This window comes from Pelophylax lessonae, assembly GCF_965119305.1.
Source record: "Pelophylax lessonae genome assembly, chromosome: 5".
NCBI lineage: Eukaryota > Metazoa > Chordata > Amphibia > Anura > Ranidae > Pelophylax > Pelophylax lessonae.
Window position 1 is genome coordinate 313,654,077 of NC_138772.1, and position 24,256 is coordinate 313,678,332.

A 24,256-nucleotide genomic window follows, 5' to 3' on the forward strand; every position below is an offset into this window, starting at 1 on the left:
ATTCCATGGACTCAACATGCCTCTCAGCAAATAGCTTGGGGTGTCTACTTTGCAAAATGGGGTCATTTGGGGGGGTTTTGTGCTATCTTGAAATTTCAGGGCCTCCGAAAGTGTGATGGGTAGTCAGGAGTGAAATCAACAATTTACGCCATTAGAAAACCTAAAGATGGAGATTGATTTTCGGGGTCCCGTACACAGCTAGGCTCCCAAAAAGTCTCACACATGGGGTATCCCCATACTCAGGAGAAGGGGCAAAATGTATTTTGGGGTGTCATTCCACATATACCCATGGCATGTGTGAGAAATTTATCTTTTAGTGACAACTTTGTGTTAAAAAAAAAAAAATTGTAATTTTCCCAAAACTTGTGGCAAAATATAAAATATTCCATGGACTCACCATGCCTCTCAGCAAATGGCTTGGGGTGTCTACTTTGCAAAATGGGGTCATTTGGGGGGTTTTGTGCTATCTTGAAATTTCAGGGCCTCCGAAACTGTGATGGGTAGTGAGGAGTAAAATCAAAAATTTACGCCATTAGAAAACCTAAAGATGGAGATTGATTTTCGGGGTCCTGTACACAGCTAGGCTCCCAAAAAGTCTCACATATGTGGTATCCCTGTAGAAGCAGCAGAATATATTATGGGGTGTAATTACACATATACCCATGGCATGTGTGAGAAATGTATCTTTTAGTGACAACTTTGTGTTAAAAAAAAATTTTTTTTTTTTTTAGTCATTTTTCAAACACCTGTGACAAAAAAATTAAATATTCAATGAGCTCAACATGCCTCTCAGAACATTCCTTAGGATGTCTACTTTCCAAAAAGTGGTAATTTGGGGGGGTCTTGTACTGCCCTGCCATTTTAGCACTTCATGAATTGAGATAGTCAGTCAGAAATTAAAGCTGCGTAAAATTTCAGTATTTACACCATAGTTTGTAGACGCTATAACTTTTGCGCAAACCAATAAAAATACGCTCATTGAATTTTTTTTTGTCAAAGACATGTAGCTAAATATATTTTGGCCAAAAAAAATGACATAAATTGAGTATATTGGATATTTTTTAAAAGACAAAGTTGAAAATGTCATTTTTTTGCAAAATTTTCGCTCTTTTTTTTATTAATATCGCAAAAAATAAAAAGCGCAGAGGTGATCAAATACCACCAAAAGAAAGCTCTGTTTGTGGGGAAAAAAGGACGTAAATTTCGTTTGGGTACCACATTGCATGACCGCACAATTGTCAGGTAAAGTCGTACAGTGCCGAAGCACAAAAAGTGGCCTGGACGTAAGACAGCAAAATCCTCCGGTGGTAAAGTGGTTAAAGACATTTCTAGTCAAAATGTGTATGTCTTCATTCAAACGTCCTGTTTTTTGTGGTATCCATATATTCTTGTCTAATTGTGCCTTACTTACTGTGTTCTCCATTTTAACCCATATTTTTTCAATTTATGTGTTTGTCCATTCTATCATATGTGTTAGAATAACTGCATTGTTGTATCTTTTTATTTCTGATGCTGCTAAAAAACCCCTATGTGCTTTGTCTCTGCTCAATACCGCAAACTGTACTCTTGGCCTCTAATTTTGCCTAATAAATCTAAGAATCATTGTTTTTATTGTTTAGAAAAATGCCTGGGGGAGGACTATTGGCATAATTTGAAATGTATATATTATTTTTTGGAGAATTACCATTTTTTACCATATTTATCCTCCCCATCCAAGAAAGTGGTCATGCTGCTATTTTCTTAATTTTTGTTCTAATTTTATTCGGAAGGGGGATTTAATTAACTTGATACAAGTTCCCCAGAGGGGCTGTCAGCTTTATTCCTAGGTATGTTAATTCTTTTTTTCCCCCAAGTAAATGAGAATTATTTTTGAAGTGTCAGTTCATCTTTTTTGCTTAAGCTTATTTTTAAAACTTCAGATTTTACCGGGTAATTTTAAGGTTGGATAGTTCCCCATAGATTTTTAGTTCCTTTAGTAAGTTTGGAAGTGTTGTTGGGTAGATATATAGAACAGGATATCATCCTCATATGCCGCCACCTTATGTTCCTCTTCTCCCATCTTCACCCCTTTCTATATCTACGCTATTTCGTTTTGTCGCCAATAGCGGTTCCAAAGAGAGTACATATAGGAGGGGAGACAGCGGACATCCTTGTTTTGTTCCACTGAATATTTCAAAAGGGGATGACAGACTTCCATTAACCTTTACCAACGCTGTGGGGTGGTTATATAGGTTTTTGATCCATTGGGCCATTTTGGGTCCTATTCCTAGGTTTTCAATTGTTTCCATTATAAATCCCCAGTCCACTCTGTTGAAATGCCTTTTCCGCATCTATTGACACAAGTAAGGCTGGGGTTTTCCCACTTTTCTCTTTTTGCAACAATAATACTGTTCTTATTCCGTTATCTTTACCTTCCCTTCCTGGTATAAAAACCTGTTTGGTCTGCATAGATCCTCTCCAGCACCAGCTCTTTTAATCTTGTCGCTAAGACTTTTGCATACATTTTTGTATCTACATTTAACAATGCTATTGGTCTATAGCTAGAACATAGCGTTTTATCCTTCCCTTCTTTCTGGATTACTGTGACAGGTGCCAGTAGTGCCTCTTGTCTCATTTCCTCCCCTTCTCCTATATTATTTAAGTAAACACACATTTTTGGAATGAGTTCAAAACATTTTTTATAATATCGTATTGTAAATCTATCAGGTCCTGGGCTTTTTCCTGTTGGTATACTTTTTATTGCCGTTCTAATGTCCTCTTGTGTTTTTGGGTTATCCAGGGCTTGCAGTTTTTTTTTCTATTGCTACTTTTGGTAATTTTGCTTCCCTTAGATATTCCTGTATTTTTTTATTCCTTTTTATTTCTGCCTCCCCGGTCTCCTTTTGCCTTACCAAGTAGAGGGCACTATAATAACTGCGAAAAACTTTTGCAATTTCTGATGTTACAAATACCATCTCTCCTTTATTATTTTTCATGGTTTCTATATAATTTTGTGATTTTTTTTGTTTAAGCTTTTTGCCAAATATTTTCCTGGTTTATTCCCCATCTATATATTTCTTTTCCTACCCTATTGAAGACCTGTCTTGTTTCTTGCTCCAATAAATCTTTTAATTGATCTCTTTTTAATATTAGCAATTGCTGTACTTCGGTGTTTGTATACTTTTTATGTATCTGTACCAGGAGTGTAGTGGATAAAGGTGGGGCTGGTTTTTCCCAGATCTGAGCCAGAAGAAGTATAGTTCCCAACTGGCCAGGGGAACTATAAAACAACCATGGGGAGGCACAGAGGATCAAGCCTATGCTCAGACCTGAAAAAGAATCACAATCTAAGGGAATGTTTAGCACAAAGGACATGGAGTCTACTCCAGCAGAAGCTGTGAGACAAAGCAACCCCAAATAGGAGGAGTAATATACAGGGCCTTGAAAAAGTATTCATACTCCTTGAAATGTTCCACATTTTGTCATGTTGCAACCAAAAACATAAATGTATTTTATTGGGATTTTATGTCAGAGACCAACACAAAGTGGCAAATAATTGGGAAATAGTAGGAAAATAATAAATGGTTTTCAAAACTTTTTTACAAATAAACATCTGAAAAGCATGGCGTGCAATTGTATTCAGGGGTTACTCCGGAACCCCTAACTAGAAGATAGTGGAACCAATTGCATAGTTACATAGCTAGTAAGGTTAAAAAAAGACACAAGTCCATCTGGTTCAACCAAAAAAAAAAAAACAGTATTGAAAACCCAACCATACAATCCCATATACACAATCCTATACCCGCAGTTGATCCAGGGGAAGGCAAAAAACCCAGCAAAGCATGATTCGATTTGCTACAGCAGGGGAAAAAAATTCCTTCCTGATCCCCTGGGAGGCAATCGGATATTCCCTGGATCAATTTTACCTAAAAAAAAAAAAAAAAAAAAAATTTTTACCCACTTACTGTATATTAAAGCGGAGTTCCACCCTGGATTTTTTTTTTTTTAATACCCCCGGGACAGTCAGGGCTAGTACATTCCACAATGGCTAGCCTCTGATCTGTCCCGGGTTGCACTTACCTGTTAGGACAAATACTTACCTTGCAAACGTCTTGTCCAGCGCTGCCATCTCAGATGTGGGCAGCTTGAAGCCAGCGAGATCCCCTTCGGCGTCTTCTTCCGCCTTCTTTGGTCCCACGATGCTCTGCGCCGGCCCCGACGTCACTTCCGGGTCGCGCGCGTCATCCCTCTACAGCTTCTGGGCATGCCCAGAAGCTGTTTAGAAGGGGATGACGCGCGCGACCCGGAACTGACGTCGGGGCCGGTGCAGGCGCAATGATTCCTGGGAGCTATGACGTTCAGCTCCCAGGAATCATTGCAGAGCCAGGAAGTGACGACGGGCCGCGGCCGAGGAAGGAGGAAGAAGTAAGTAAGGTAAGTATTTTTTCTTCGCTACGAGGTAAGTAAAAAAAATAAAAATATGTGATTATCCATTTCTTTTTCAGGTGACCCGGAGCGAGAAGATGGAGGTAAGTATAAAAATAGGGTGGAACTCCACTTTAAGTACACCCAGGAAAGAATCCAGACCTTTTTTAAAACAATCTACTGAGCTAGCCAGAACCACCTCTGGAGGGAGTCTATTCCACATTTTCACAGCTCTTACGGTGAAGAAACCCTTTCGTACTTGGAGATGAAATCTATTTCCTCTAGACGTAAAGAGTGCCCCCTTGTCTTCCGTGTTGACCTTAAAGTAATCAACTCAACACCAAGTTCACTATATGGATCCCTTATGTATTTATACATGTTGATCATATCCCCCCTTAATCTCTTCTTCTCAAGAGAGAATACATTCAGTTCCTCTAATCTTTTCTCATAGCTGAGCTCCTCCATGCCTCTTATCAGTTTGGTTGACCTTCTCTGCACTTTCTCCAGTTCCCCGATATCCTTTTTTAGAACTGGTGCCCAAAACTGAACTGCATATTCCAGATGAGGTCTTACTAATGATTTGTACAGGGGCATATGATATCTCGAACTCTTGAGTCCATGCCTCTGTTAATACAAGAAAGGACTTTGCTTGCTTTGGAAACTGCAGCTTGGCATTGCATGCTATTAAGCTTATGATCTACCAGAACACCCAGATCCTTCTTCGCTATGGAATCCCTCAGTTCTACTCCACCTAGTATGTATGATGCATGCATATTCTTAGCCCCAAAGAGCATATCTTTACATTTATCAACATTAAACCTCATTTGCCACATAGTTGCCCAATGAAACAGTGCATTGAGATCAGCTTATAAGTTGGCGACATCCTGTAAAGAAGTTATTCCACTGCAAAGCTTGGTGTCATCTGCAAAGACTGAAATGCTATTTTTAAGCCCAGACCCTATATCCTTTATAAAGATATTAAAAAGTAAGGGTCCCAACACTGAACCTTGGGGTACACCACTGATAACCTTAAACCTTCAGAGTAAGAATCATTAACCACTACGCTCTGAATTCTATCTTTTAGCCAATTTTCTATCCAATTACAAGCCGATCTTTCCAAGCCAGTAGACTTTACCTTACACATTAGCCGTGTGTGGGGAACTGTGTCAAACGCTTTTGCAAAATCCAAGTATATTACATCCACAGCCACTCCTCTGTCCAAGGTTTTACTTACCTCCTCATAAAAAGTAATCAGGTTTGATTGACAATTTCTGTCTTTCATGAATCCATGCTGTCTGTTGCTTAAAATATTTTTTTCCAGCAAAAACTCATCTATGTGGTCTTTTCTTAAACTCTGCAGTATCTTCCCGACTATAGAAGTTAAACTAACAGGTCTATAGTTACTTTGATCCCTTTTTAAATATAGGCACCACATTGGCCCTACACCAATCCAGTGGTACTTTTCCAGTCCTTAACGAGTCCCTAAAAATTAGAAACAAAGGCTTTGAAATTACAGCACTCAATTATTTTAGGATGCGTGGGTGGATACCATCTGGTCCAGGCGCTTTATCCACCCTTGATATAGAATATAAGGAACCTAACCTATTACCTGCCCCATGTCTTACCAGTCTTGTATTGATGGCTGTGATGAAGAATAAATATACTCCAATTTTTTATTTCAACTATACCGAAGTGCGGTCACCTTTTCTTTACGATTTAGTAGCTTTATCCACCCTTATTCTGTCTAAATATTTCTGGACCATATCACTTTTGAGCCATTGTGGATCATTTGGGGCTGTGTCAATACCATCCTCATTATGGTCATGAGCTCCCCCATGCTCCTTTGTATATACAGAGCTGAAGAAAGTATTTAATAAATTTGCCTTCTCTTTGTCCCCAGTCACCCACTCCTGATTATTTTGTAAAGGGTCTACATGCTCAGACCTAACCTTTTTCTGTTAATATATTTGAAGAATTTTTTGGGGTTTGTCCTACTATCTTTTGCAATCTGTCGTTCATTTTGAATTTTTGCATCCTTGATTTCCTTTTTACATATTCTGTTATATTCTTTGTAACAATTAAACAATGATAGTGTTCCTTCGCTGTTATATTATTTAAAAGCTCTTTTCTTTTTATCTATAGCTTTTCCTTTTTATGAATTGCCTTAAGTTACCTAATTAGTAAATAGAGTCCACCTGTGTTTAATTTGATCTCAGTATAAATACAGCTGTTCTGTGAAGAGGTTTTTTAGAGAACCTTAGTGAACAAACAGCACCAAGGCCAAGGAAAACACCAGACAAGTTAGGGATAAAGTTGTGGTTTAAAGCAGGGTTGTTATAAAAAATATCCCAAGCTTTGAACATCTCACTGCGAACTGTTCAATCCATCATCCAAAAATGGAAAGAGCATGGCACAACTGCAAACCTACCAAGACATGGCCGTCCACCTAAACTGACTGGCCGGGCAAGGAGAAGCAACCAAGAGGCCCATGGTAACTCCGGAGGAGTTTAAGAAGGTGGGAGTTGTCCGCAGGACAACTATTAGTCATGCATTCCACAAATCTGGCCTTTATGGAAAAGTGGCAAGAAGAAAGCCATATGAAGTCCCAAAACCTGCCAAATGTGCAAAAGACTTGAGACTGGGGTGGAGGTTCACCTTCCAGCAGGACAACGACCCTAAACATACATCCAGAGCTACAATGTAATGTTTTAAATCAAAGCATATTCATGTGTTAGAATGGTGCATGCAAAGTCCAAACCTAAGGCCCCCTTTTCTTACGGGGCAGATCCCCTCGGCGTACTTCGCTAGCTCAGTGGGGATCACTCTGTCGATCCCCGCTGAGTAGGTGGATGATAGGTCCATCTCTGCTCACTGTGCAGGGATGGACCTGTCAGAGTCCCGCTCTTCTCTATTGGGAGATCGGATGAAAATGGACAGCATGTCCGTTTTCATCTAATCCCGCTCTCCATCCAGTCTGACAGAGCTTGGGCTATTTGCAAAGAAGAATGGGCAAAAATGTCACCCTTTAGATGTGCAAAGCTGTAAGAGACATATCCCAAAAAACTTGCAGCTCTAACTCCTGCAAAAGGTGGTTCTACAAAGTATTGACTCAGGGGGGCTGAATACAAATGCACCCCACACTTTTCAGATATTTACTTGTAAAAAATTTTGAAAACCATTTATCATTTTCTACTTCACAGTTATGTGCCACTATGTATAATAAATAATCCTCAGTCTCCCGCCCAAACTGTATGATTATCTCTAATCATACAGTTGGCTATGTCCTATAGTGCAGCGAGTCGCACTGTGTATGGTATACTACCGATCGAGGCATCAACTGTTGGTCTCATTACCACCAGTAAGGCCCGGTCGAGCACAAGCGAACAGACCACCCGATTACATGCCTCTATAGGACGGCTTAGAGGATTAGACCAAGGGGCGTAATTTCTATTTGGTTTGGTGTCCGCAAAGGTGGTAGGGGAGGAACATCCGGGGGAAACCTCTAGCATATGTTTACGTTCTGGCGGAAGCTGACAAAGAGGTCCTTCCGGTTGACCTGTTCGTTATGTGATTGGGTGCGCCGCTTACAATGCGGAGCATAAAGAGGTCGGGTGCGCTGTTCTGGCCGCGCCCCCAGTTGAAGTCAGGAAGTGACGAAACGCGTCAGGGTGTGGCCAGACGACGCACCCAATCGTGATTGACGGCAGCGAAGGACTTCCGGGACTACCCGATCTGGCGTGGAGCCACATCGGAATAGGAGTGGAGGCCCCGATACTGCCTTTTATGAGAATTAGCTTTTTGTTACACCATGACAAGTGAGTGCAATGTATGATGGTTTATTGGAAATAAAATTATTTCAGACATATTGCACTAGTGGGGATATCTTTTTGTTTTCCACATATTTGGGAGAAACTGTGCAAGAGGGCGACCTCACTGGATTTGGGACCATCCCTGACTCAGTTTGACTGTTCCTATGTGGAGTTGTTACATACATGCAAAGTGTGCTCATTTATGAGAGTAAGTGAGCATATATATCCGGTGAGTGGCCATTTCTTACTGACCCCCTGCACTTGATGGTGGATATGTGGTGACCCTCCCAGACGACACGGAGCTTTGGCGTTTCTGCAGTATACATCCAATGCTTCTTGCTAGCAATATATGGGACTCTTTAAGTGTTTGAATTGATGTCCAGATTTATTGGTCAATAGACTTATGTGAATAATCAACTAATGACTATGAGGACTGAATCACTTTCCGCACTGTCACTTTAGGGGATATCCATGGTTTATTGCATTTAGGAACTTTTTTAGATTGTTTCAGCGCTACTATTATTTCTATACATGTGCCACTATGTGTTGGTCTATCACATAAAATCCCAATAAAATACATTTACATTTTTGGTTGTAACATGACAAAATGTCAAGGGGTATGAATACTTTTTCAAGGCACTGTAACTATCCAAGCAGATAGAACAGACCAACAGCAAGAATGAACAACTAAGAGAACATGTGCAGCAGGGCAGCAGTAGGTTTATCCGCTGATAATCTAAGGGAACATCAAGCCCTCCAGCAATAGTTTCTTCTTGTCATGCTGTTGAAAAGGCACACTAAAGCCTCATACACATAACGCAGCAGGTTAAACGAAAAAAAAAAACTGACAGTTGAAAAGGAGCCGCTGTTATAAATATTCAACATTACTACAGCGAATCCCCCCTGCTGTGCTATTGTGTTCTGACAGGGAGGACTGCCCCTGCGCCAGAACACTCCAGTCAGCGCTCTTAGCCATTGGCTGAGAGCGCTGATCGGGAGCCGATCGGCAGACCCTTTTCGGTCATGCCCCTTCAACAGAAGCAGGCTTCTGTTGAACTGGCTGCAGTACACACGGGCTGAAAGACGGCTGGTTCCTATTGAATTGGCTGATGCCGTCCGACTGTCGGCACGTGTGCACTAGGTTTAAGTGCATAAATGTTCCACTCCAGAATGGAAATAACGTTCCTGTTTCCCTCAAAAAAATACTGGACAATTTAAAATAAAATAATAAATCGGCTTTCATTATTTTGCAACTTAGTGCTGCTGATCTTTTTTTTAGCCACTTCCAGTCTATATGCACTTACTCCAGCATTTAGCTGCACATCTGGCCTGGTTTACCATGCCTGAGCATTGTGCATCAGCCAAGCCACCTGTTGTTTCAAACAAGGGCACTTGTGACAGGGTGACAACACAGAAGAGCAACTGGTAGGCAACTGTCAACCCATAACAGGACGTGCCTGAACAAGAACCTTTTAGGGTAGGATTACCAAGTACTATTTTAGTGGAAGGTTGAAAACTTTTGTAAACACATTAACATGTTAAAGCATGACTAACGTCCACTTTATTTACCTATTCTCAAGCAATGCAATGTTTACAAGCTCGCACGCTAACATCTTCGCCTGGACTTTTTCCTGGGTTTGGCATCTTCAACCATCTTGATTGGATGGCCCAGGATGGCGAAACTACTAGTCATGCACACGGGAGTTAATTCATCCGGGCCATAAAGAATGCCAAGAATGTAAAATGAGCTGTGCATACAGGAGAAACATTACTGGAAGGCAGAAAATTAGTTTCTATTGCAGAGGAGACATACTGAGGCTCTTCTGCAATCTGCAATAGAAGCCTACCTGCCATCAATTAGTTCCACAGTTACCAATCTATAACGAGTGATTGTGTTTAATTTTACTTTAAAATGTAAACCTGAGTACAAAAAAAAAATACAGAAGAAAAAAATAGATCCATGCTGACAGGAAACTCAGCAGAAGTCCTCAGATTGCTTCAACCTGTATATAACTGCCCATGACACAATATGGTAAGCATATTGATATTATGTCGAGAGAAATAAGAGAAAACTATATAAAGACAACTGAGAAAAATGGTCAAATTCCTGCTTATTCCCTTTCTTTACACACCACTATATCCCTGATGATAAAATTAAAAATGTTCATAGCTACTTCTACATTGTTTAACTTATCTGAAACACATTGAAAACCAACATTATCGATTCCTTTTCTCTGCCTGGTTCTCAACGCTGTTCATGATATGACACATTTGTCAATATGCTTACTTTTAATATTGTTATACTGTATAATGCATCCAAAAAAAGACAGAAAAATACACTTTTTCTCTCATCACCATTAGATTAAGAGTCAATCCATCCAAAATGTAAATTTTAATTATGCATCTTCATTTAAAGATAATCCATTGTTTTAAAAGCCTTGTTTCTATGCATAGTTTATAATAACAAAGCTCTGAGAATGACTGTCTTATGTTTATGAAACATGCAGGTTGTAGTTCTTGCTTAGTAGCTCTGCACGGTAATTTAGGTGTATCTAAATACACAAAAGCAAAAATGGAATACGAGCAGCTTACCATTCCTTAGATGTCCTGGCTTTGTTTTTTAATGGTTCAGATTCAGTAATATAAATGTATGTCAAAGTCGAGGTAGAACTGGAGAAAGAAAATTATCTATGCAGCCCAAGATTCTTTCTTATTTTTTTTCAACCTGGACACTACTTGCTTGGCATTTATGTAATGGGACGATAGGTCCCTTTTACTGGTCCTGGAGATGGTGGGGCTAGTCGATTCCCCCAGTCGTACCCCTCCTAGTATGTATGATGCATGCATATTTTTAGCCCCCAAGTGCATAACCCTGAGGGGTTGGGACTTTTCAGGCACTCAAAAAAAATCAGAAATAGGGTACTCTGCTGCTGCTTTCTGTAAATTGTTTATCTGCGTTGCATCTTTTTTATGTTGGAACTGTTTGCTTTATCCTTCATTTTGCTATTTATGTCTATTTATTGAATATTTTTTTCACAATAATATTTTTTTACAACACTTTTTTCTCTGCTGTGAGTGCCTGAAAAGTCTCAACCCCTCAGGGGATATCCTTTTCTTTTGTATCTTGAATCTCGGGATGTGGCACCTATCTATAGGGGGCTTTGTTGTGGACTAACCTTTCTCTCTAATTTGCAACACAGTTGCACAAATAAACAGTGCATTGAGGTCGGCCTGTAAGTTGTAGACATCATGGAAGGACGTTATTCCACTTGCATAGCTTGGTGTTATCTGCAAAGACTAAAATGGTACATTTATTCCCAGATCCTATATCCTTTATAAATACTGCATATTAACCACTTTAGCCCCAGCCCTATTTCGGACACTTTTTGTTCACAAGTTAAAACCAGTATTTTTTCCTAGAAAACTACTTAGAACCCACAAACATTATATATATTTTTTTAGCAAAGACTCTGGAGAATAAAATGTCGGTCATTGCAAAATTTTTTGTCACGCGGTATTTGCGCAGCGGTCTTTAAAACGCCATTTTTTTGGAAAAAATTTGAAAAATCACATTTCACTGCATTTAAAAAATACTAAACAGTAAAGTTAGCCCATTTTTTTTGTATATTGTGAAAGATGATGTCACGCCGAGTAAATAGATACCAAACATGTTACGGTTTAAAATTGCGCCCCCCCGTGGGATGGCGACAAACTACGGTCAATAGAGATCTCAATCTGCGACGCTTTAAATTTATTTAACGGTTACCAGTTTAGAGTTAGTGTGTAGCTCTTTTTTTTAAATTATTGCCCACGCTCTGGCGATCGCGGCGATACCTCACATGTGTGGTTTGAACAGCGATTTCATTTGCGGCTCGACTTGCGTATACGTTTTTTTTTGTGCGCGAGCTAACGGTGACGGGGACGGCTAAATTTTTTTTTTTTTTTTTTTCCTATTTATTTTTTCTTTTTTTTTAAACTTTATTACAGGTTTTTTCAAAAAAAAAAAAATCTGATCACTTTTATTGCTGTCACAAGCAATGTAAACATCCCTGGTGACAGCAATATGTCGTGACAGGTACACTTTATGGAGGGATCGAGGGTCTAAAAGACCCTAGACCCCTCCACTACACTTCCCTGTATGCAAAACGCCAAAAACGGCATTTTTGCATACAGCCGTTTTTTAAATCTGCCGCCTTTTGCGGCACGGTAACCCGGATGTGACGTCATGGACGCCGCCTCCGGGTTACGTCATCGGAGACCCGATCGATGCCGTTTCCGGCATTCATCGGGACTCCATCCAGCCGGCGGACGTGCCGGCTGGGTGCTCGGGGCTCCCGGTGGGACGGTAGCCCCGAGCAAAGCCGCGGAAGGCGGCGGGGGGGGGGGACGTCCCCTCCCGCCCCCCCGGGTAACGATCGAGCGGCTTCCGAGCCGCATCGATCGTTACCGACGGAAAGCCGACCGTCGGCTTCAAACAACGGTACCGGGATGATGCCTCTAGCTAGAGGCATCATCCCGGTATAACCACTCAAAGTCAGCCGACGTAGAGGTTACGTGACTGGTAGTAAAGTGGTTAAAAAGCAAGGATCCCAACACTGAACCTTGGGGTACAACACTAACAAACCTAGACCACTGAGAGTATGAATCATTAACCACTACTCTCTGAATTCTATCTTTTAGCCAGTATTCAATCCATTTACAAGCTGATTTTTGCAAGTCTGTAGACTTTCCTTACTCTTTAACTGTGTGTGTGTGGAACTGTGTCAAACGCTTTTGCAAAATACAAGTATACCACGTTCACAGCCAACACTCTTTCCAAGGCTTTGCTCATCTTCTCATTAAAAGAAATCATATTTGTCTGACAACTTCTGTCTTTCATTAATTCCTTGATGGCATTTTCTTAAAATGTTTTTTTTTTTTTCATATAATAAACACATCTATGTGGTCTTTTATTAAACTCTCCAGTATCTTCCCAACTATAGATGTTAAATGAATATAGTTAGATGCTGAAGACTGCTTCTTAACCACTTTTTAAATATAGGCACCACATTGGCCTTACAACAATCCAGTGGTAGTATGCCAGTCATTAAAGAGTCACTAAACATTGGAAACAATGGCTTTGAAATGACAAAGCTCAATTATTTAGTATCCTTTGTTGTACTTGCTGCATGTAGAAGAGGTGTAACACCCCAAATGAAACATAAGAGAACTGTCATGTCAAGTATCACCAAGACTCTTGGAAATAGTGGGGCATTCAGGGAATCCCTTGAGGATTTGCCAACCATTGGAAAGAGGTATGTATATGGCCTTATGTACACCGGGTATATGGTGTTTTTTTGTTTCTGCAGGGGTGTTTAAATGCCGAGTAAAAACCCCTGCAAGTACATCCAGAAGCAACAGCATTTTGACAGAAAAAACGTTTCAAGTGTGTAAACTCATCTAATTGTGCATTAACACTAGGCACATAAAAGTGCTTGAGTGTTAATTAATTTTACTAGATAAAATTATTATTCTGGCCAATGAAATGAATTACCACCCAAGTGCTTAAACATGTCTAGATGCGTTTACATGCATAAATTCCTTTCTGTCAAACCGCTGCTGTCAGGACGAAAGGCAAAGTGCCCTGTGTGTTTGAGGTCTTTTTGTTCACCTTGGGGACTGTTAAGTGTATTACACACATAAGTAGAACACAGCATAAGCTTTGCCACCATTTCTGTCAGGACTTGCTGAGGGAAGACAGTGAGATGGAGAGATTCTGCAAGTACCTTGGATTGGATTAGAATTGACCATTATACTTGAGTTAGTAAGCAGAAATTGTTCGAAATGCATGGAGTAAAGGTCCTTGAGAACAGTTTGTCAGGTGCAGAAGGATCAGAGTCCTGTACACTCTGTTGTGCCACTGTGTCTGATATGCGTATTACAAGAAGTGATCTTGTGAATGTGATAATTGTAATAAGCAGATAAAGGTTATTTTAGCTCACCTAAGCTGAAATGCCAAAACTGTCAAGAAGTACAGTTTAACACATAAACAAGGGAGGGAAAGCAAGGAGGTCGTTTTTATATCCTGTTACTGATAACTAACAGCATGAGGAGTCAGCGTTATGTCATGCTTTTCTCTGTGATAATTTGGAAAAAGATGAGCGTGAGTGTTGGAAAAGTAGCTAACTGATTTTTCTTGTAAAGCGATTATGAAGGATTTCTAGAGCAAAGCATGAGAGACAGTTATGAACACTAAAGCCGGGCCACAGATGGTTCGAATCATGGCCGGTTTTATCAGGAACCGGCCGATATTTGAATCATGTATGGGCAGGCTGAATGTACCCAAGTTTATAGATAGATCATTGGTTTCTTCAAATTAAATTTCCCGTGAAGAGTGAATGTGTCCAAAACACTTGTATCTTGACCCAAGGACAGGGTGGGGCATGCACTGTGGATGGCTCCTTACCAAAAAGATAACAATAATTGACAGTCAAGATGAATCGACGGCCTATATCCTCACAGTGTATTGTCCCCTCCTTTCCATATACACCTCGTGCTTGTGAAGAAAATATAGTGAATGGCTCCTTACCAGAAATGACATATATATTAGACTTGAAACATGTGCATATATGTTGCCTGCGATGTAGTTCCCATAGTAACTCCAGAAGGGCAGTATGGAAGGTCAGTCCTCTCCTTTGCTCCACCACCGATACCAATCAATGGAAATTGGGTCCTCACGGGGGGGTCAAACAGAGAGGAAGCAGACTAATAGTGCATTATCTTTAAAACAACATGGATTTATTGAAAATTGCACTTACATATAATGAAGAATAAACAGACACGTTTTCAAGCCGACACGGCCGCCTGCAGTGCGGTCCGTGCAGAAATAGTGACGGCGCGGCTCTCCTATGTCCTACGCATTTCCCCCGAACGGGGTTCCGCTGGGAATGACTGCCAATTATTGTTATCTTTTTGGTAAGAAGCCATCCACAGTGCATGCCCCAACCTGTCCTTGGGTGAAGATACAAGTGTTTTGGACACATTCACTCTTCACGGGAAACTTAATTTGAAGAAACCAATGGACTTGTGTCCGAAAGGACTTTCTTTCCCTATTTGTGCAAACTTTGTGGAAAGCTTTTGCCATTTGTTTCTTCTTAGTAGGGATGCACCAATCCGATATTAGGATCGGATATCGGTGCTGATACTGCCACAATAGCTGGATTGGGGGATCGGTAAAATTAACCGATCCGCGGGCCGATCCGGTTTTGCTGAGTCCTGGCTCAGCCATCCCTTACTTGGTGTAGTAGTAGTATGGGTTGGGAGCCGCTACTTCCTGTACAGGCAGAGTGATATCAGATGCACTCCGCCTGTGAATGGAGGAGCCATACACATGAAGCAGCGGCTTTGCTCTGTACTGCAGCCGCATGCTTTATGTGTGCAGTTCCGGATCGGTAACGGTATCGGCAGATACACAATGCCAGATATCGGTATCGGGACAAAAAAAGTCGGATCGGTGCACCCCTACTTCTTAGTGTGGGATATCTACACTTTATGGGGTGTTGTTACACTAATTGTCACCAAACACAGCTTTTGTGATAGTAGTTTTGTCTTTGGGGGATTTAACTTGTTTACACCTTCCTATATCTTATATAGCATTTTCTTTTTTTGTCACTTGCACAAATTGCTGGAGAGCTTATTTTATTCCCATTTATTGCGTTCTCTAGTTCTTAGAGCTTAAGTGCTGCCTCCCCAACACACAGGTTAGTGCACTCATAAAATACACTTTTTATAGATAGATCAACTAGGGTAAAATTAGCCTGTCAAATTTTACATGCGGTTAGTGGAAGCAGCTGTCATAGCCGCTAGCAATAATCGCCAGCTTCTCCTCCTGGGAAAACACAATGGCTCGGCAGGAGGGATTCCCATGTCAACACTGTCAGTGGTTGGAAGCCATGGTTGCAAGAAAGAAATTTGCTCTGTCTATGGCCGGCCTTAGTAACATGTTGCTGTGTCTGCTTCAGTCTTTCATTGCCTGATGATTTAATTAACATAAATTTAAATCCTAACAAAATTCTCATATTTGATTCCTTTTAATCTGTTGAGTCTACTATTGAAAGCATTTTGTTATGTTTGTTCAAAAAGTGCAAAAAATACCTGGTTGACCCTGACAAAAATCCAGCGAGCTTGTAACTTCCTGTGCATTTTGTCTGTGCTGCACTGAAATCCCAAGCAATTTTATCAGCTATGCCCAGGTTCACCTCTGTGAACTATATAAAAGGCCTTCTCCAAAATATGGAAATAAAGAGATGGGGTGTTTTAAGCTGTGCTGTGAACAGACCAGCTTTCTGCTAATCTATTTATAGCACCCACCCCCACACTAAATTCAGGCTGCTTTTATCTCAGTTGACGGAGAACCTGTCAGAAGGTATCATGTTGATAACAGAACGGAGCAGGAGAAAGCCGCGGGACTTAGGGCTTTGAAGATAGATAAGTAAACACTACAGATAGATGTGCCTAGGTCAAATTTCATAAATGGGGTTTACATCCACTTTAAGACACACTTCCAGGATGACCGTGTTGTTACCCCAACACTTTATATTCCTGATATGCGCCTGATGTACCATGTACTTGTATCAGAAAGTTCGGAAGAAAACTTTGTATTGCTTCCTTTTTGTGAAATCCCTGGTGTTCCTGCTAGTGCCCTTGCTTTGCTATCAAACACTGACCACACTAAGAAGGACAGCACACAGTGGTCAGTTCCACTACCACTGGAACTTACTCCACTCTGCTATGCTTGGAACTCAAAGGGCAGTAACTTGAGATTTATTAGATAAGATCAATGGAAAGGGGTACTAAAGGGGTACTCACAAAGGTGATAAATACAAAGCTCATAACAACACTCCGGTAAGGATCAGGATGGCTGGAGCGGTAACGGTAGACAGGCTGTAAGCAGTAGCTAGCCGCTCTTCCTGGTCCCGGAGACACTCAGATGCCGATCCGTCGTCACTTCCGGAAGCGTGATTACGTCATGGCGCCAGCTTCGCGTTCTCAGAGCATGCGCTCCTTCCTCAGGCCGATATTGTGCCATTTTGGATGTGGGATTTAAGTAGACTAGGAGCCTGAACCTGCTCGGTCCTAAAGCCCGCCTTATTTTCAAATATAACGGCAAATGGTGTTATTCTAATACACTAAACAGGGACTTCACAAGGGACTCAGCCTGCTCTCCTCCAATGATCAGACTTGTCCTGATACGTCCCCCACTGCACAGCCATTCACTGGGAAACTCAGTGTGCTGCTGCTTCCCTCCCCCCAGCTCTTATGCAGCTGAGAACAGAGGGGATGTGATCACTTATAAAAAAAAAAAAAAAAAAAAAAAAAAAAAAAAAAAAAAAGGGGGGGGGTAGGTAATTATAATGTTTTTTATTATCTATACAAAAATGTTTTGCCTTTCAGTTCTATTTTAAACTGAATGGGTTGTTTTACAAGGTGATTGTTTACACACAATCTACTATAAAATCATAGGAAACGGCATATGTAAATACAGAGTTCCCTTCCATTATACAATAGGTATATCATTAATATAAATGTTCACAGGAATATACACTCACTCAGTAGCCGTAAAAATGTCAACTTTATTTATTTTCCATTAAAAGCTAATGACTGGCGTAAAACCCATATATAAAGATATATAACTTAACAGACAGCATAAATGGAACAGAAAAGAAATCTACAGCTGTTTCACAATATGGTAACACTTTATCTAGGCCCTATTATATTTCCCTACCTATGGATTTTACCCTTGTCAGATGTATTTAATGGATTGAAAGTAAAGCTGAGGTTTTTATGGCCACTGAGCATAAGAGGATTTATGTAATAATTTGAGTTATACTTTCAACTGGCATTCTTCCTCATCCAGTATTTTCTAGCTGTCTGATTTTGATTTCTTCAGTGGAGTAAAAGGGGAACTATAGTATTTTTATATATTTCTATAAATGCTATATATGGGATAGTCCTACCATTTACAAACATGTTTATTTTATGTTACGTATACCAGCTAAATTATTTTCTTACAAATGCAGGCAGTTTTTGGTTGTGCCTAGCCAATGATCTAACCAATTGCAAATCTACCAGACATGGTCTGCCTAATTGAAAACAATATACTTATCTGCAATTTGTAAATGACAAGAAACAAATTGAGTGCGGGTTCACATTTGTGCGATGCGGGAACGCTGCGAATATACAGCGTGTTCCTGCATCGCATCAGCACCCCTGGCAGTTCACACTGCCATATGCGATACGCTGGGGGTGCCATTTAAAAGTTAACAACACCCCCAGATCAGATCGCATATCGCAGTGCTATCTGAAAGTTCGCACAGAATCAGATCACACTAGTGTGAACCACCATGCGATCCAATTCTGCTGCGGACCAAAAAAAGGGTCCTGTGCGTGTTTTAGTGTGATTGTGGTGCGAATTCAGCCATATAAACTGTATGGCTGAATTTGCACCGCAGAGATCGCATGTAATTTTAGGAGCAGTGCGCTCCGAATTACATGCGATCTCTGTGATCGCACAAATGTGAACCGGCACTGAGGGAGATTTACTAAAACTGGTGCACACAGAATCTGTAGCAGTAATCAGCTTCTAACTTCAGTTTGTTCAATTAAGCTTTAGGCCCCTTTCACACTGTGGAGTCTGTCTGCGGACTCTGTTTTTCTCAGCGGGGGATTGATCCGCCGATCCCCCGCTGAGCAGGCGGATGGCAGCTCTGTCTCCACGCTGTCAGGTCCTGCTGTTTTCTATGGGGGAATCGGATAGGAACGGACCGTCTGTCCATTCTCATCCGATCCCATCCGATCCAATCCGCTGGACAGATGGAAAATAGGGTTTTCATCGTCCAGATTTGACGGATCGGATGTCAGCGGACATGTCTCCGCTGACATCCAATGCCCCATAGAGATACATGAGGCATCCATTCAGATCCGGCAAAAAAACGGACAGGCGGATCTGAACAGCCCGCCTGTGTTAAAGGGGCCTTAGGCTCCATTCACACCTAGGCGATTTAAATAGCGAGCAGAATCGACACGTTGCTGTGGCCATTATACAATCAGAGCAAAACAAGGGATGCGTTTGCAATGTCATTATTTCTCAATGGCACCCCAAACGCGGGACGCATCTAGCCCAAAATAAATTCTGTAACTTCTTTTGGGCGAAACGTGTCCTGCTATTTTGTTTGAACGATTTTACTGTGCGGCAAAATTGCACCACATTTAGGGTGCCATTGAGAAATAATGGTATCACAAATGTGTCCCTCGATTTCGCCCATGATTTTAAACGCCTAAGCTTGAATGGAGCCTTAACAATAAAACCTAGAAGCTGATTGGTTACTATGCACAGCTGCACCTGATTCTGCATGCACCTGTTTTAGTACATCTCCCCAATGATTCTTGTAGCCAGAGCCTGTGTGGTCTTCTGCCTAAGCCTTAGGGACACATGATGGATCTGAGGAACAGAGTTCTATTATTCATGGAGTCACAGACAGAAATACAATCCAACCTTTCCCCATTTCATACACATTTAAAAAAAGTTTTGGCTGCAACAGGCCTTTAATGTGGTTCTTAATGCACAAGGTTTTTTACCTTAATGCATTTCTTTGCATTAGGATAAAATAAACCTTCTGTGTGCAGCAGCCCCACTAATACTTACCTGAGCCCCATCCCGATCCAGCGATGTGCCAGGGAGCCCCAGCTCTCCAGGGATTCTCTGTCCTCATTGGCTGAAACGGCGGCAGGCACCACTGGCTCCCGCTGCTTTCAAAGTCAGTGAGCCAATGAGGAGACAGAGGGGGCGGGCCGAGCCACGGATCTGTGTCTAAATAGACAGAGTAGCGGCTTGGGAGCGAGCCTGTTTAGGTGCCGCCAAAGCAAACTGCTCGCTTTGGGGGCACTCGGCCGGAGGGGGGGGGGGCAGGGGAGTCAACGGGGAACCTGAAACGAGGAGGATCCGGGCTGCTCTGTTCAAAACCATTACAGAGCAGGTAAGTATGACATATTTGTTGTTTTTTAAAAACAAAACTTAGCCTTTAATACCACTTTAAACCTAGAGAGGGAGTATAATATGGGTAACCTTATTAGACTGTATAAATGGCTGACTATTGATGGGGTATTTTTGTCAGCAAGGTAGAGAATCCCTTGCATAAAATCTATAAAAATATGGTAAGTGGATTGTCAAGGATTAACATTATGGCTGATGATGTCATTCACTACTGTCAGTTATTAGTCTTATATCTGGTTATCCCTACCATCAGCACTGGTACACTGTATTACAATAATTGCAGAAAAAAAGAAGACAACAAAAAGAATAGTAGAATAGAATAGTATGTGAGCTACTTTTAGAGCAGATGTAGTCTGTTCAGTCTTTTAGTACATTTTAACAAATAAGATCAGCGCGATTGTGTGAACATTTTATGCGCAGTTTTAGATGTGCTCCGATTGACTTCTATTAGACCGTGCATTTTCATGAAAGCAAATCAAAGTTCTGCATGGTGCATCCTTGATGTGCTTTCAGAAAACACATGGTCTAATTGAAATCAATGGGAGAGCACCTAAAACCACGTGTAAATCATGCATACATGGCCTTACTATATAATTCTGAAAAACACTTTAAAAATTTGAATTGGTTTCTGGCAGTACTATTAATATCAGAGAAATAATAAAAATAAATTGACCTCATATATTGAACCTGTGACATCCCCTTTATGGGAGAAAGGAAAAAAAACAGCCAACTTTATATTTTATAATGAATACATGATGAGAACGTTCACACATAGGCAGTTAACAAGAGTATACAGTATATTAGATTGCTTTCATACTAAACCCTATCTCCTGGGAACACCCTGATGAAGTCAAGTGACCCAAGGGAAGAAACACGTAAAGTGTGGGGTTTACTGGATGATGTCACGAGGCTCGGAAGTAGTAAAGGGATGGTAAAATTTACTGGAGAACCACATCGTCTGCTAAAGGAGCGTGTTTGATGTATATGCTGGAAAATTGTGGTATATTTGAGCACCTTATAAATAGCCCAGGAGAAAGCTGGAGAGTGCCTTAAAGGGACATTGCCTTGATAACCTGAAGGAGGAATTGGTTATTTGTAAAAATGGATCACAATCTTGGAAAGTTACCAGCAAGACCAAACAGAGGTTTTCTGCCCATAAAAGGGGACAAAAGCCTTATATGACCAACATACAGCACTAGAAACTGCTAATGGAAAGAAAGCATATTTCCATTAAAGCAGTGTTAATTTCGTCGACTAAAACCGACTAAAACGGTTTCGTCTACTAAATTAACACAATTTTAGTAGACTAAAATACGACTAAAGCTAAAACAATTCAGATGACTAAAATACGACTAAAACTAAAATGGAATTTTAGTCATAAGACTATAGCTAAAATTAAATAAAAAAATCTACTCACTTCTAAGAGTTGTTTTTGGCACTAATATTTGTGAAAACTATATTCAACTGTGAGTGAGCTGCTAAGAGCCTGATCTTCCACCCACTCCACAGTCCAGCACTCCAGTAAGCGCAGGGGGGACAGAGCAGACAACGGTGACTGACAGTCACCAGCCCACTGCTCAGGGAGTTTTGAGAATGGAGCAATCAGTGGTGTTTGATCGCTTGGTTCTCAGTCTTAAAGCTGGTGGGGGACAGATGCAGCATCCACCTAGATAAGTATTATTTAACAAAAAAATTCCCATGCTTCTCTTGAATTGAAAAAAAAAAAAAAAACCCAAGTACATAAAATTTTCTTTCATACCTGATTTTATGACGTTCTTTGTAAAACAATAATAGGAATAAACAGATGCTGGTACCTTTTGCAACTGCACTGACATCTTCATAGAAGCCTGCTATCAAGGCAACATGTCCAGGTCTTGACTCTGTAGGAACTCGAGTGTGAGACACACCCCAGCTACCCCTTGTCTGGATTATTTCTCTAAAACAAATAAAATAAAAACAATAAAAGAAGACACATTGAAGTAATAGAATGTGTATTCATCAGCCTTATAAACATACATGTTATTTTATAATAAATCAAAACAAAACAGATACACATATAGTGTACATAGAAAAGAAAGAAAGAGGAGGCGCAAACACCTAGTGCATTACCCGTGGTCAATTTGCAAATAGTTTAATAAAAAATGCCAAATGCATACTCACAGACGTAAAGATAAAAACATGTTACAAGAATCCACCATGTGTGAACTGGGACACGTCCTTCAGTCAGGACCGCTAACGCGTTTCAGGGGTCTGGCCCCCTTCCTCAGAGCTGGTCTTACCACATGCAGATCACAAATATATATGAGACAGCTCTAATTGCATCAGTTCGATCCCCCTCCCTCCCTCCTCCCCTCAGGGGAAAGAGGGCGGGACCATCCAGTGCTTCTAATATTGGCTCTCTCAGCCTAAAAAGAAAATTAACCCCTTGCTCATCTTGATCAAAAAGATCATGGTGTACCCATCAGGAACTCTGCACCCTGAAATGTGCCTAGGTGGGCAGATTAGTCAAGAATGAAACCGTTAGGATGACTGTGGTTACTAGTGTGTGTGTGTTTTCAGAGGGGGCACTTGTCAGCAGTAAGCTGGATGGTTTACAACATTCAAGGGGATTGCATACATTTCGTACATACCCCGCTGTGATTGCTGACCCATGTCCTCCTGCTCCATGTTGCAGCGGCATAGGTATTGTAACTGTTTCCCCTTGTTGTGTCCATATGTCCACAGCTTCCTATTCGGGATCGCCGTTTGTTTTCCGGGTCTCAGGACGCTCACCCGCCATTCTGCGCCCTGGGACCCGTGTCACCACACTTCCGGGATTGTGTGCGATGTGGGGCCCGCCTCTGCTGGTTGCCGTGGGAACCTGAAAGCATTCTCTGCTCGTTTGGCATTTACTGCCGCCACCTAGCGGCTGCAGTGATGTACTACATCCTGAAGGTGTAATATAGTTTGGCTGTATTAGAATAATGTGTGTTTGCCTCCAGACAAAAGCAATAAACGTGGGGGTAGGAGGAAATAAACCCCTTTCCATCACTGTGCCCGCTGGCTGTGCAGGGGTAATGTCACATCATAGAGTATAGAGGCCAATCCCAAGTTCTCACTTGCAATGCTCAAACCTCATGTATTCAAATGGTGTAATATAAAATATATAGTTCGTTAGATTTAAAAATTTTTAAATCTAACGAACTATATATTTTATATGAAAATTATTTTAATTTTAACCACTATTGTACTTTAGCAGATTAATCAATTTATGGTTTTATATGAATTCAGTTGCATCCACATCGGATATGGACTTTATACGGGTTGGATACACATACAAACTAATGTTTTTTAACCAACCTCAGTTCCATAATTCTTTTTTTATATATTTATACATTTGACAGCTATAATATGCTTGTTTTTGATATATGCTATGAGGGGAGGGGGCGTGACTATTCAGTGCTCCACACGTGTATATGAGTGTGTGTATGTACAAACATGGGTATATGCACGCAGTTCATGTACACGGTCAATTTATGATTGGAATGGATGACATGGTTATTCATTGACATTGGATGTCGAGTTCCACCTGCACACTCGTCAGAGTGACACCAGGTGTTGAACTTACACCCACTTCATAAGTTGGGGTGAGGGTCAACACTAGCGCTTCTCACAGGCACCATATTTGGGTGCAGCCACTCCAGCCATTTGGAGGCTGTAAAAGGTGGGTGTCACACTGACACCATTTGAATACATGAGGTTTGAGCATTGCAAGTGAGAACTTGGGATTGGCCTCTATACTCATGTGACGTGACATTACCCCTGCACAGCCAGAGGGCACAGTGATGGAAAGGGGTTTATTTCCTCCTACCCCCACGTTTATTGCTTTTGTCTGGAGGCAAACACACATTATTCTAATACAGCCAAACTATATTACACCTTCAGGATGTAGTACATCACTGCAGCCGCTAGGTGGCGGCAGTAAATGCCAAACGAGCAGAGAATGCTTTCAGGTTCCCACGGCAACCAGCAG

At 41.0% G+C, this 24,256-nt stretch overlaps 1 protein-coding gene across 1 annotated transcript in view; it reads right to left on the bottom strand.

Annotated features, from left to right (window-relative positions):
- Positions 1 to 24,256, bottom strand: part of PIGN (phosphatidylinositol glycan anchor biosynthesis class N) — a 710,925-nt gene that overhangs the window by 633,456 nt on the left and 53,213 nt on the right. Inside the window, exon 3 of the mRNA XM_082259251.1 lies at positions 22,059 to 22,180. Within this exon, the coding sequence (XP_082115377.1) occupies positions 22,059 to 22,180 (122 nt within the window). The remainder of the gene's footprint in view (positions 1 to 22,058; positions 22,181 to 24,256) is intronic.